Genomic DNA, 15,598 nt, shown 5'->3' on the forward strand with positions numbered 1-15,598 from the left:
CCTTCAAAACATTAATCAAATTTTTCGCCTACTGGGCAGCCATATGGTAAAGCAGCATGTGAATCCTACAAACTTGCTGATCTTCTGTAACTGGGTACAATTAATTACGCTGGCTGAATCCATCTCCAAGAATTTCGCCTTGTGAAAAAAAACTATTTATTGCAGCAGCTTTTACAAAACAAGGGAATGAAATTCACAATTGATTAATGACTTGAAGAGAAGCATTTCCATTAGCAGGTTTTAAAAATGAATCAAAATTAATATTGTGGCCACAAATAAATCCAAGTGGTTATATAAATATCTTCACCTCGGGTTAAGAGAAGAAAAAAAAAGACAAAAAGTTGCACATAAAACAAAACCGAAAAAAAGCCATTTTCGTTGTGAGAGATGGCGCTGAGGAGAACTATCATTCAGGAGATAACCGGGTGGCTGACATACCTATTAAAACACTGAGACTTGTTCTTCGTGTTGGTAACTATTACATATATCAAAAACTTGACATTGATCGATACATTCAGCGTCAAAAGGAGCAACTGCCGAGAGGCTTCAGCAGTGAACAGGTTAAACTCCGGGTATAACTTATATCCTGAAAATGGTGCAGGGGAAAACAATTCTAAATCACAGAAGGATTGTTTAATTTAGAATTCTTTTTTACGCCTTTTTTGAAGTTTTATATACTTTTGTTTATGACCATCCAATAATTCAGCATCGAGTCTTGTTAATATCAGGTTAAAGGGGTCGTCCGGTTTCAGCAAATTAATGTTATTTTTTGTATAATTAAAAGTTATACAATTTTCCAATATACTTCATGTACTAATTCCTCACGGTATTCAAGATCTCTGCTTGTTGTTATTCAGTAGGAACATTCATTATTTACTTTTATCTGATACAATTCTGTCCGTGGTCATGTGATGGACACACAGGTGGTGGGATCGTTAGAAGACACAGCTCTGATACACAAACTGTGACGAGCCGTGCACCTGTGTGTCCATCACATGACCATGGACAATATTTTATCCACGGGAAGTAAAGAATGAAGGTTCCTACTGAATAACAACAATCTTGAAAACCGTAAGAAATGAATACAGAGAGTATATTGGAAAATTGTATGATTTTTTTTATTATACAAAAAATAACATTAATTTGTTGAAACTGGACGACCCCTTTAAGATAATTTTACTGTCGTGTGCATATAGACAGACGTGCAAGCTTTTGGATATTACTTAGATGGAGCAATACATATAGACTAGATATATAGATAGAGATATATTGGATGAAGAGGGGTTTGAGAGCCGGACGTAGATAATGGATATTAGAGGGAGATTATAACAATCCAATAATCCATAATAATTAATAATTCGGCATTCATTTCTAATAGTGCCAGAGTAACAGAATTTTACTATTGTATGTGTACAATAGATAACGATAGATAAGAAAGGGATGATAGATATTAGATTTATTATATAGAGAGAGATATTAGATAAAAATATATTCTACACAGTGAAACCTCTTCAAAAATACCACCTGTTATTGAGACGACATTTCGGTCTCTAATTTCCGATTCCATTGTTTCCTATGCACATTGACCCTCTTCTTTGAGCGGACCACCCATTTTTTCCTAACTAAAATTTTTTTTATTTCAGTGTATAGATAGATGTAAGTCTGATATTAGAAGGATATGTGAGGGGGGGGGGGATAGAAACATAGGAGATAGAGCGAGAGTTGTTCGATTGGGTAGGAGGGTTCGTCATTCTAATTTGCATATTTTGCACAAAACTTGCAAAGGACCCAATTAAGCTCCTGTTTCGGCACCTTAAAGTGACAGATCCCCGTTAACTTATTTAAGATTGTCAGTTCAAAGATCTCATTGTTTTCTCTGTTGTGGGCAACTCCAGATCATCGACTTGTTCTTTGTGAGTTTGAATTATGAGTCTCTTCAATGTTTTGCCTGTATTCAGGGGCTCACCCATGGGGAGACGGGTGTGGAGGACGACTGGCACACAGCAGCAGATAATTCTGACCTGCTGTTGGCCATCGGGGGAATGGTACAGCCTGGCAACAGGAAGGCAGCAGCAATAAAGGCCAGGCTGAGATGTGGCGCCTCCTGTCTTTCTAGGCGTGAGTTGCACGCGGCTATTTTATCCTCTGTCGTATGGTTCCTGGAGCCCCTCTCAGGTCAAATTTCTGGATGCACTCCTTAGTACGGTCTTGAATTGACCCTAGGGGAGAAATTAAAATATTCAGATGCAAAACCAATTATTTTTTAATAAATTATTTTTTTGTAAACGTTTTCACTCTACATTATGGTGTTTCTATTTTAGACTTATTTTTTTAAACTGATGCCAATTTATCAAAAATAATAAGTGTAACTTTTATCTAGTAAAAAAAAAAATGCACTTTTTTACTGACCTGTAGAGCATGAAAACAATTCCAATTCACATGACAACCTGTGATATATGAAATGTATACTACATAGGCAAAAGATTGTCTATAATTATTGAGCAGCTCAAAGGAAATGGATGGTTATTGCCTTTTTTGTTGCAAACCGTTTTGCAAGTAATTAAGTGGTGAACATACTAAGTCATTGACGAGCATTGGAATATTGACAACTAAAGATGCATAAATTGGGTGGGTGGAAAATGTTTTGACAGCTGGGACGTTGGAATGGAATTTAGTATCTACGCAAAGTAAGGCCGGCCGGGAGACCGCAAGGCTTAGATTAGTTTGTTTCTCTTCCTTCGCAAAAAGCTGATATACTGTTCATGTATAGTAATTGTGGACTAAGGGTTTATTCATTCGAAGGGTCTAAAGTGCCCTGTTATAGAGTACGTTTTTTTCTATGATCAGCAAAGCCTCATTATAACTTCGGGTAAGTATTTGGTTATTTTCCCTGATCTTTAGTTCCATTGATAACTCTCCATAGTCTCATATGGCATTAATCATTCAGAAAGTATCCTTGGCCTTGTTACTTCCTTACCGTTTGTTCTTAAAATGATAAAAAAACAAACAAAAACTGTATCTTGAAGTTTAACGCTTTATTAACCCCTTAGCGTTTGCCCACTGAGTTTTGATGGCAGGCAGTGCAGGTCCTTAGTTTACAGCGACGTCTTTTGGTGTCGCTGTAGAAAAGGCTCATGTAACGAACAGCTTCCGAACTTAGTGAAGCCCAGTGAATACAGCTGAATCAGAGAAAATTGGGACCCCAGCTGTTTAACCCTTTGATCGTTGCAGACTGTGGCACGTTCAAAGGGGACTACCCTCTTCGATCGCGTCACCGTAAACCCAGTTTCAGGCATCTCCAAAATGGAATATCTTCGCTGCATGTGCACTTGGTCTTAGAAGTGGTGCGAGGAATAGCTACCATTGGCATGTGGCTAACAGGCTCAGTTAAACCATGTAGCCATGCAGTGTCAGCCCACATATTGATCAGACGCAAGCGGCTATTACCAGATTTAGTATTCATACTATATGTAATATATAGTAATATTTAGCATAGTTGTTAGTGAGGTATTAAGTCCACTGGAAACCATACAACAGAACGTCTAGAATAACCCTGTATAAACAAGTAGCTTACTTGATGAGTTTTTTTTAACTTGCCTTATTTTGGATAATATAAATCTCTCCATATAAGTTTTATTATTTGTTCGATTTTTGTTTCCAACCCTCGTACATGAATAAATGCATGACTGTTCTTATTAATTGGCAACATCCTGCTTAATTTTTTTTCTATTCATTTAGGTGCCAAAGGAACCCCTTTTGGTAATATGCCAATGATCAGTACTAAATATGTGGCCAAGGCAGTATAATTAAAAAGACAAGTCTTCCTGAGTAAGAGGGAACACCCTACTGGTATCACCATGTGGTGTTGTGCGTTATTACCATACCGTGCAAAACAAGGCCACAGCAGGTGGTGTTGCTATTCTTACAAAATTACGGTCATCAATATGACTTCTAGCAGCTGCTGAAGTAAAGAGTCAGGGTGCTGGGTTGCTGCGGAGAGGAGAGCAGATTTAAATGGAAGTCGTGCTGGGTTTCCTGAGTGCTGGAAGGTGAGGAATTACAAGGAAACAACCTGGGTAGAAGAACATTGCCATTTTGTGGTTTGCAGAGCCCCAGGACCACGCTGTGGATAGAATAGACTTGTTGAGATGCCAAAGTCATACAAGACTCTTCAGAAAGAAAGACATTATAAGCTCCCACAGAGTGGTTTTATGGTTGTGGAATTTCATGCTTTTATACTTTAATAGAACCCTCGTCCTACCAAAGTAATGAGGCAGCGCACAGCCGTAATATGTAATATTGGAGAAGTTTTACAAGAAAGGGGGGTTACAAGTATTAACAATTTAAGAAGCTACATTGCATATAGGAGACCAGTTCTTTGAAACAAATACAGTTAGCTATTGAAATCTAGGTGGCCAGCTCTACAGCGCCACTTTTGTATATGGGCTGTGTCTGGTATTGCAGCTTGGCCTAATTCACTTAAATAGGGCTGATCTGCAATACCAGATACAACCAATGGCCAAGAGTTGTGCTGTTTCTAATCTCATGCAAACTCTTAATTTATATCATGTGTTCGCAAGGATATTCAACAATTTGGAGATCTACAGCAAATAGTATCACCTCCATTTTCTGTATTTCAGGGTAAGCCATATACACAACTGAATGTGCAAAATCGACACTTTGTTCTTTTGGCTCTGAGTGAATATTTTGACAATATACCATAACATCCTCGCCAACGTGAGTTAAGGACTTAAAAGTACAGACTCAAGTATCCTATAAGTTTTCCATAGAACAGATTGTGACAAACGAGAGGCAGCAGCATGCTAAAAGTAGACCTTTTATCATCATATTAGGTTGTGTTTCCAGTACACACTACATTGCTTATATTTTCTATTGCTTCGATATTAGTCAGACGGGAAAAAAAAACTATAATTCTAGTAACTCTTTCTGTGTGGGGCAGATGGAAGGTGTCATTTAAGATGGATTTCTGTAATTTCATGCATAATCACACAGGATAACAATTGAAATGGCTATCCCCAACTTAACAACTCTAAAGTTACAAGGTCATACTGTATGACAGATGTTATACTAAAGCCCCTATTACACCCGCCGATTTTGGCCCGTACAGCAAGCGCCGAACATCGTTGATCGGCGCTCGCTTGCTCCTGTCACACGGAGCTATGGATGGGGACGAGCGGTCGTTACTACGATAGCTCGTCCCCGTACATTATTATCATGCTGGCATTGCGTCTCCCTGTTTATACAACAAGATGTGCTGCCGTCAACGATAATATTTAACTTTTTTTATACGATACGATCAGCAGATGATCGAGCATTTGCTTGTTCATCTGCTGATCGCTGCGCTGTTTACACAAGGCAATTATCAGTGACAAGCGTTCTATGAACACTTGTCTGCCCGATAATCGCCCAATGTAAGGCCTCGTTCACACAGAGTTATTTGCAGGAGGAAAATTCTGCCTCAAAAATCTGTTTGGGATTTTGAGGCAGATTTTGTCCTTCCTGCACATCATTTGCCGCGATTTTCGCTGCGTTTTTCGCTCGCGCCCATTGAGTGCTACGAGCAAAAAACTCAGCGAAATACGCTTTCTCTGCCTCCCATTGATGTCCATGGAAGGTCAGAGGCGTAACCGCGCGAAGATAGGGCATGTCCCTTCTTTCTCCCGCGAGCCGGTTTTACCGCTCGTGGGAGAAAACCGCCCCCGCCTCCCATTGAAATCAATGGGAGGCATTTTCGGCCGGTTTTTGACGAGTTTTGCGGAGCGGTTTCCGCTCCAAAAAGCTCGTCAAAATACTCTGTGTGAACAGGGCCTAAGGGTCGTCTTTTTACACCTCTGTTTTAAAAAAACGAGCGTATTGATGGCCAATCCTAAGAATAAGACCTCCATGTTTTTTCTGGGAAATCCTCTTTAACGATGTGGTAATACAATAACAGGGGCATATCTAAGGTCCTTTGGGCCTAAAAGGGACCTGGCCCTTGAATGTTGCCCAATTGTTAAATTAAGTAACATGAGCATTTTTGCCTATTTCAATAGTGTTCGAGACTCCTGTCCCCCTCACTGATCACATATTGATCGCCTATCCTAATGTTTTTAACGTTTTTTTTTCTTCTAGAATACCATTGATATAGGCAAAAATGTTCGATACCACCACCCTGACACACGAGCCTAGTTTGTAAGCAGCACACGTTTGGTTATCGGTTTCCTCCGTAAACACAATTTTGTTAAAATTGTAAAAACGTCTTTGCCTTGTACAAGTAACTCTCCAGTAACACGCTTGTACTGCTGTTTTTGGCTTTGATGCCTTGAAGCCGATTTTTCGTTCCTAGAAACTTTTTTGTTTATGCAGCTGAAAGACAAACTCTAGAACCATCAATTATAGTGCAGTAGTTTTTATAGTTGCCATAGTTGGATTATTTATTCTACGCGGCTTAGGCTTCTTAACTTTGGTGAAATAGAAACCTGCGAGATTTAAGATGAAAAGGAGCAGGTTTAGGGGTTTTTAAAAGCCATTGTTGTGTTACAGTAACTTGAAGAGCCTTATCAAATAAATACGGTGTAAATGGATATAGCAGCCATTAATCTTCCGCCTGGTATTTCACGGAATATTTGAGAAGGTATCTGGAAACTGTTTCCTTCTGGGCTGTGCGTCTGGCCTTTTCCTTCTGGAAAAATACGTCATTTTTGCATAAAGACGGCGGCATTGTTTCTCCCTGGCTTGGGTTCAGGACTTTGGCGGTTTTTCGTAGGCATAGCATACTTACACTAAATAGTTGGAATATTTTCTGCAAATTTTATTATAATTATTTGAGCTCTTTTAAGTGGCAGAACACTTGTCCTGAGAAGTTCCTGTATTTTCTAATTTGTAAGGTCTTAGATAAATGACTTTTACATAAAGTTATACCGTGTTCTAGTATAATTTAAAGGTATAGAATAAAGATGGCAATTGTTATAAAACACTTTTGCTCTCATACATACTTAATAATTGTTTGTTTTTTACAGTGACATGGTCATGTTTTTACTTTTACATTGTTAATGCTTTGTTTGTTTGTAATTTTCTCCCAAAATTTTTTTTCAAGTTTCATTCTGGTCAGCCTGAGTACCACAGAAGGCTCTCAGCATTTTAAGCTGGCCATTGAAGGCTAACAGTACAGGATTTTTTGTTCAGTACTTGCTTTAAAACAAATAGACTCTACTTGCTGAATGACTACCTGGACTTCTTCTTTTACACAGCAAAAAATCTGAATAAGCGGTGCTGCAGTATAAAGTATAAGAGCGGAGAGAAAAGCACCTTAGGCATCTGTTGAGACACATTTCGGCTTCTTTAAGTCAGAGGCTAGTCGTTCTTCCTCCCAGGTTAAAGATTCAGACTTTTGCAGGTCTGTCTGTTTCTTAGCTCTGTTGACGTCTCATTAGCACCTCTTACATTCAGCAGCCGGGGCACAAGCAATAGGTTTTGGTCTTGAAATGACCGACAAAATGAAAGTCTGCTATGAACTTGACAAACATTTAATTTGCATATTATTATTTTTTTAACCAACTGGTTGATATCTTGACTACATTTAGTATGTAATTGAAAACCAAACTACTGTTTCCTGTTATCGACCATTTAAGGCAGGCAGGGGCTGACCGTAGTGTTCTTCAACGGAAGGACAGAAAAAATGTACCCTTTTTCTCTTAAACCATTTGCCCAGCTTATCATTTTGGCTTACCCCTACACCTATTGGTATAGAGCTAGGGTTTTAAACTAGTTTTACAAAAGGACTTCTGTCAGGTGAAGTCAGAGTTAAACACCAACGGTAAAGATCTCGTCTCGTTACCATTACGCAAACTATTTAAGATTCAAGATTCTTTACTTTTTTTGGGTGGGAAAACCAGACAAACCCCCTTAATTAATTCAGATCTAAACCCTAAACTCATTCACACCACAAGCCAGACCCCTATATTAATCATATCCGAGACCAGCCTTGAGAATTAATTCAGACCCTAGACCAGACCACTATAATTAGTTCAGATACCCGACCAGACCCCTAAAATTAATTCAGACCCCAGACCAGCCCTCTAGTCTAATTCACACCCCAATCTAGACAACAAGAAAAAATAAAATATATATATATAATATATTTATTTACCGCTCCCAGGTCCTCTTAACTTCCCGGCGACGTCACACACAACGTCCTGATGCTAGACATTGTCATGGCCTTGTGTGTTGGGCCCCAGCAGTAGATCCACTAGTGACAGTAGACTTGCTGCATTGGAGGAGACTCTGTCCCCCTTTAGGGTATGTGCACACGTAGTGACCAAAAACGTCTGAAAATACAGAGCTGTTTTCAAGGGAAAACAGCCCCTGATTTTCAGACGTTTTTTGAGCAACTCGCATTTTTCACGGCGTTTTTCGCGGCGTTTTCGCGGCTTTTTTTACGGCCGTTTTTGGAGCTGTTTTCATTGGAGTCTATGAGAAAACAGCTCCAAAAACGTTCAAAGAAGTGTCCTGCACTTCTTTTTACGAGGCGTAATTTTACGCGTCGTAATTGCCGTACGACGCGTAAAATTACGCGTCGTGGGAACAATACAGCGTTATACCCATAGAAAGTAATGGGCAGATGTTTGCCAACGTATTTGAGACGTATTTTCAGATGTAAAACGAGGCAAAAAACGCCTCGTATACGACTGAAAATAGGTCGTGTGAACCCAGCCTTAATGTATCTATGACTGCAGGTCTGTTGGGTCTGAACAGCTGGTTGTCCTTGGTCTGTATTTGGTCTGCCAGTTGAGGAGCGCTGGTACAGATTGTCCATGTTTGGTGCATAGTACATGCCATTGAGCAATATCTGCCCCATAAATGAAAATCATCTATTTTGGTAGAAAAAATATCTCTTCTTTCAGACAATGTTCTGTTTCTAAACCAATATTCCATTTTGACTGTTAAACCTGCATTAGACTCTTGCCTCGAATTTGGAAGTCTATACTTCATATTTTATGGGCTCATATGAGTCATTTTTAGTATGTGCAGACATAATTAAATCGAATTGTAAATCATCTACTCAACAAGCAGAAAGTGGCATTCCTTTTGTCTCTGCTCGTAATGTATTTTTTCAGAAGTTCACAGCTGGGGATCTTAAATGAGAACATTTGAAGATAAATATACAAACCTGGTTATTTTTTTTCTCTCCTTTGCACCTTGAAATCTGGAACAAAAATAAATTCCCACTCAGATGGTGTTACTCATTCAGCTGAGAGTTCTTCGTCAAGAGGTTAAAGTATCTGTAAAGTGGTAGCTATGTATCTGCTCTATATTTTCCTACAGACTGCCCTTATTAAAGGATTGTCCAGCATTAGAAAATCATGGCTGCTTTCTTCCAAAAACAGTCCTAGGGGGACATAATCTTCACTTGATCCGACTATCTTTCATATGGGGAAAAAATTCTGTTACCTCCACCACAAAGTAATACATACAAATCCATTCACCATGCAAAGTGAGTTTCTATCAAAATAAAATGATTCTCTTGCTGCTGGCCCCTTACCCCTACACCCAGCAGCACAAATGCCCCAAAATTCCTCCAAATCTACGCCCCTGTATTAAGAGGCTTACCTGAACTACTACAGAGTTAAAATTGGCCAAATATTAGTAATTCAAAAGTTACAGCTGCAGCCAAAGTTTGGCCATTATGATTCATATACTTTTTAAAGATATTGCCATTTTTTTTTAGAAAAGTGACAACAGGAAGTGCAGCCATATTGGTAAAACGGTCACTTTGTTACTGATAGAACAGGCTGACAGAATGAAAGGTTTATTATTGGTTTCTGAGAAGCTAATTTAACCCCTTCAGGACTGAGCCTCATTTTTTAAATCTGACGTGTGTTACTTTATGTGGTAATAACTCGGGAATGCTTTTACCTATCCAAGCGATTCTGACATTGTTTTCTCGTGACATATTGTACTTTGTTAGTGAAAAAATGTGGTCGATATATTCAATATTTTTGTGTGAAAAAAACCAAAATTTAGAGAATTAGCATTTTCTAAATTCAAATGTATCTGCTTGTAAGACAGATAGTTATACCATATAAAATAGTTACTAGCTAACTTTTCCAATATGTCTACTTTAGATTGGCATCATTTTTTGAACATCCTTTTATTTTTCTAGGACGTTACAAGGCTTATAAGTTTAGCAGCAATTTCTCACATTTTCAAGAAAATTTCAAAAACCCATTTTTTTAGGGAACAGTTCAGTTGTCAAGTGGCTTTGAGGGCCTTATATATTAGAAGCCCCCACAAATCACCCCACTTTAAAAACTGCACCCCTCAAAGTATTCATAACAGCATTCATATTTTTTTTTTAACCCTTTAGGCGTTTCACAGGAATTAAAGCAAAGTAGCGGGGAAATGTACAAATTTCATTTTTTTTGCAGAAATTCCATATTTATCCATTTTTACTGTAATACTGAAGGTTTTTACCGGAGAAGCACAACTGAATATTTATTGCCCTGATTCTGCAGTTTTTAGAAATATTCCACATGTGGCCCTAGTGCGCTACTGGACTGAAATACCGGCCTCAGAAGCAAAGGAGCACATAGAGGATTTTAGGGCCTTCCTTTTCTTAGATTATATTTCAGGCACCATGTCAGGTTAGAAGAGGTCTTGTGGTGCCGAAACAAAGGAAACACCCCAAAAAATACCCCATTTTGGAAACTACACGCCTTGAGGAATTCATCTAGGGGTGTAGTGAGCATTTTGACCCCACAGGTGTTTCATAGATTTCATTAGAATTGGGCAGTGAAAATGAAAAATTACATTATTTTCCAATATCATGTAGCTTTACCTCAAAATTTTTAATTTTTTCAACAAATAAATGATGAAAAGCACCCCAACATTTGTAAAGCAACTTCTCCAGAGTACAGAACTACCCAACATGTGGTCATAAACGGCTGTTTGGGGAAGCGGCAGGACTCGGAAGGGAAGGTACGCCATTTAGCTTTTGGAGCGCTGATTTTGCTGGATTCATTTCTCTGCACCATGTCGCATTTGTAAATCTCCTAAGGTACCAGTACAGTGGAAACTCCCCAAAAGTGACTCCATTTAGGAAACTACACCCCTTGAGGAATTCATCTAGGGGTGTAATGAGCATTTTGATCCCACAGGTGTTTCATAGATTTCATTAGAATTGGGCCGTGAAATTGAAATATTAGGGTATGTGCACACACACTAATTACGTCCGTAATTGACGGACGTATTTCGGCTGCAAGTCCCGGACCGAACACAGTGCAAGGAGCCGGGCTCCTAGCATCATACTTATGTACGATGCTAGAAGTCCCTGCCTCGCTGCAGGACAACTGTCCCGTACTGTAAACATGATTACACTACGGGACAGTTGTCCTGCAGCAAGGCAGGGACTCCTAGCGTCGTACATAAGTATGATGCTAGGAGCCCGGCTCCTTGCACTGTGTTCGGTCCGGGACTTGCGGCCGAAATACGTCCGTCAATTACGGACGTAATTAGTGTGTGTGCACATACCCTTACATTATTTTCCAATAAGATGTAGCTTTACCTCAAAATTGTTATTTTTTTCAACAAATAAATGATGAAAAGCACCCCAACATTTGTAAAGCAACTTCTCCAGAGTACGGAAATACCCAACATGTGGTCATAAACGGCTGTTTGGGGAAGCGGCAGGACTCAGAAGGGAAGGCACGCCATTTAGCTTTTAAAGTACAGATTTTGCTGGTTTGATTTCTCGGCACCATGTCGCATTTGTAAAGCTCCTAAGGTACCAGTACAGTGGAAACCCCCCAAAAGTGACTCCATTTAGGAAACTACACCCCTTGAGGAATTCGTCTAGGGGTGTAATGAGCATTTTGACCCCACAGGTGTTTCATAGATTTCATTAGAATTGGGCAGTGAAATTGAAAAATTACATTATTTTCCAATAAGATGTAGCATTAGTTAAAAAAATTTCATTTTCTCAACAAATAAAGGAGAAAAAGCACCATAACATTTGTAAAGCAACATCTTCAGAGTACGGAAATACCTCACATGTGGTCATAAACTGCTATTTGGACACACAGCAAGGCTCTAAAGGGAAGGAGCGCCATTAGTATTTGGAGTGGAGATTTTATAAGATTTGTTTTTTGACACCATGTTGCATTGAGCTATAGTATCAGTACAGTGGTACCCCCGAAAAATTACCCCATCTTGGAAACTAGATCCCTCAAAGAATTGATCTAGGGGTGTAGTGAGCATTTTGACCGCACAAGTGTTTTGCAAAAATGAGTAAACAATAGATGTTGCAGATTGAAAATGGCTGTTTTCAACAAATATGCCATTTCAGTGCCCAATGTGTTGTGCCCAGCTTGTACCACCGTAGACACACATCCCATAAATTGTAAAGCGGGTTCTCCAGAATACCCCATATGTGGTCATAAATTGCCGTTTGGGTACACTGCCAGGCTCAGTTGGACCACCATTTGGCTTTTGAAGCGCAGATTTTGCTTGGTGTATTAGTGGTATTTCAGCTTATAATGTGGGGGCATATGTGAGCTGGGCGGAGTACATCAAGGGTATATGTAAGCTGGGCGGAGTACATCAGGGTATATGTAAGCTGGGCGGAGTACATCAGGGTATATGTAAGCTGGGCGGAGTACATCAGGCTATATGTAAGCTGGGCGGAGTACATCAGGATATATGTAATATGAGTGGGTACATCAGGATATATGTAATATGTGAGGAGTACATCAGGGTATATGTAAGCTGTGTGGAGTACATCAGGGTTTATGTAATATGTGCGGGTACATCAGGCTATATGTAAACTGTGTGGAGTACATCAGGGTATATGTAATATGTGCGTGTACATCAGGCTATATGTAAGCTGTGCGGAGTACATCAGGGTATATGTACTATGTGAGGAGTACATCAGGGTATATGTAATCTGTGTGGAGTACATCAGGGTATATGTAATATGTGTGGGTACATCAGGCTATATGTAAGCTGGGCAGAGTACATCAGGGTATATGTAATCTGTGCGTGTACATCAGGGTATATGTAAGCTGGGCGGAGTGCAACAGGGTATATGTAATCAGTGCGGAGTACATCAGGGTATATGTAAGCTGGGCGGAGTACATCAGGGTATATGTAAGCTGTGCGGAGTACATGAGGGTATATGTAAGCTGTGCGGAATACATCAGGGTATATGTAAGCTGGGCGGAGTACATCAGCATCAGGGTATATGTAAACTGTGCGGAGTACATCAGGGCATATGTAAGATGGGCGGAATGCATCAGGTCATAATAGGATGATGTAATAATGGGGTGAATGAAGAATCCATGGATTGGTGTGGTGCGCTTTGAACCAATCCTTTATGCACAGGCCGGGTTTATTGGGTATTATACAGAATATCTGCGCTCCAGTGTTGCCTTATATTTGACTTCTTCACTAGCCCTATAAGCCGCACAAGGCCCTAAAGTTTCCTCATCTCCGCTGCGTCTACAGGGTCCACCAGTGGGGTCCAGCAAATGATGATGTGGGGTATTTAGTGAAATTCTACTGGACCTAAAAATGAGTCTGGGCCGTCATTTAGAATCATTTTGCATCATTGCGTTTTGAGAGTCATAACGTGTTATTTTTCCGTTAGGGCGTGTGTGAGGGCGCGTTTTTTTGTGGAACGAGCTGTAATTTTTATTGGTTCCATTTTGGGGTACATGCGATTTTTTTTATCACTATTTATTCAATTTTTTGGGAGATGAGGAAACCAAAAAACAGCCATTCCAGCACGTTTCTTTTTTTTTTTTTTTACAGTGCTCACCGTGCAGTATAAACAACATGGTAACTTTATTCTGCGGGGCGATACGATTACAGCGACACCAAATTTATATTGTTTTTTTACGTTTCACTACATTCCTGCAATAAAAATACTCTTTTCTAAAAAAATCATGTTTTAGTGTCGCCATTTTCTGACAGCTATAACTATTTTTCTGTTGATATCGCTGCGGGAGGGCTTGTTTTATGCGTGACGAACTGTAGTTTCTATTGGTACCATTTTGCGTTACTTGCAACTTTTTGATCACTTTTTATAAAAAAAAATTTGAGACAAGATGACCAAAAAATAAAATGCTGTAATTGTTTCTTATTAAAAAAAATTACGGTGTTCACCGTGCGGTAAAAATAATGTGATATTTTTATAGATCAGGCCGTTCCGAACGCGGCGATACCTATTATGTATAGTTTTTTTTTCATATTTTCATTTTTTTTCTAATAATAAAGGAGTTGATCAGGAAACAGGGCAAGTGTTGTTTTTATTATTTATTTATTATTTATTAACTTTTTATTTATTTTTCGTTCACATTTTTTTTTTACTTTTTTCACTTTTTCTTTTACACTGACCTGGGACTTGAAGATCTGACCTTCTGATCCCCGCTACGATGCACTGCACTACTTATGTAGTGCAGTGTATCGTAACTGTCATTCTTCATTTGACAGTTAGCCGATTAGGTCCTGCCTCGGGCAGGACCTAATAGGCTACCGTACCTGGGCAACCAGGAAGCCTAGTAACGGCTTCCTGGTTGCCATAGCAACAATCGCCACCCGCGATCCATCGCGGGGGGGCCCGGGGGTTACAGAGGGAGCTCCCTCCCTCTGTCAACCACTTCAATGCGGCGGACGTCATTGACAGCCGCATTGAAGGGGTTAAATGCCTGCGATCGGCGGTAACAGCCATTGCAGCCATTGCAGCGGCATGTCAGCTGTGTATAACAGCTGACAGCCGCTGAAGATAAAGCGCGCACAGCTCCTGTGCTCGCTTTATCTGCCGGGCGTAACTGTACGCCCGTCTGCGGCAAGTCACTTGGTTTTCGGACGTACAGTTACGCCCAATAGCGGGAAGGGGTTAATGGTGACAACCAATAACTGTTGGTTAATTCAAAGCTGCCCCATAACTGTTGTGACTTTTCCAAAAATGCCGTGGCTGAATATTAACATTTCAAGATCTTTGTAAGTCAAAAAATGTCTGCTGCAACAAGTATGTAAATAAAACTTAATTACAACTTTTGGCGGCTCCTCTAAATTCTGATTTACTAATATATGACAAATTTTAGGGATTTTAGCATTTTAATTCTTAGAAGATAAAATTGGGTCCATAAGCTGGGACTCTCGCGTATTCCATGAACATAGGGGTTGTGATATTTGAAGGGGTTGTCTTATCTTGACAAACCATTTCCATATGCTCTATGGGGACCACGCTCTTTGAGAACCACTAACATTGAGTAGCTCTGGCGGACTTGGCTTGTCCATGTATAGCATTCGAATGAATGGCCAAAATATAATACTACACTTACCGTGCAAATACCTTGGGGCCCAACTCCGTCAGAACATGAAAGGTTTATGATTATTGTGGGCTGCATTATTTTTTTTCTGCTCACACCTTCAATCGTCCACAGTTATTACAAAGTCCAGCTCACCTTTGAGTACAGATGGGCACCAATAACAGCTGTTCTGCCCGGTGGTTCCACCAGTTTTCTTTCGTAGTCTTTCTCTGCAAGCATCCCTAACCTGTATTTACTCTTGGGATAGGGACTGATGTGAGTGCAATCTG

The 15,598-nt window shown here is 39.8% G+C and overlaps 1 protein-coding gene across 5 annotated transcripts in view; it reads left to right on the forward strand.

Annotated features, from left to right (window-relative positions):
* Window positions 1-15,598, forward strand: part of WWOX (WW domain containing oxidoreductase) — a 736,214-nt gene that overhangs the window by 112,123 nt on the left and 608,493 nt on the right. Inside the window, exon 7 of one of the 5 annotated variants that reach the window (XM_075838648.1) lies at window positions 3,739-6,955. The exons of the other annotated variants lie outside the window; for them this stretch is intronic. Coding sequence (XP_075694763.1) covers window positions 3,739-3,774 — 36 coding nt within the window. The 3' untranslated portion in view covers window positions 3,775-6,955. Of the gene's footprint in view, window positions 1-3,738; window positions 6,956-15,598 lie in introns of those variants that run through there. 5 annotated transcript variants of the gene reach the window in all.

Source organism: Rhinoderma darwinii, chromosome 9 (genome assembly GCF_050947455.1).
Source record: "Rhinoderma darwinii isolate aRhiDar2 chromosome 9, aRhiDar2.hap1, whole genome shotgun sequence".
NCBI classification, from domain to species: Eukaryota; Metazoa; Chordata; class Amphibia; order Anura; family Rhinodermatidae; genus Rhinoderma; species Rhinoderma darwinii.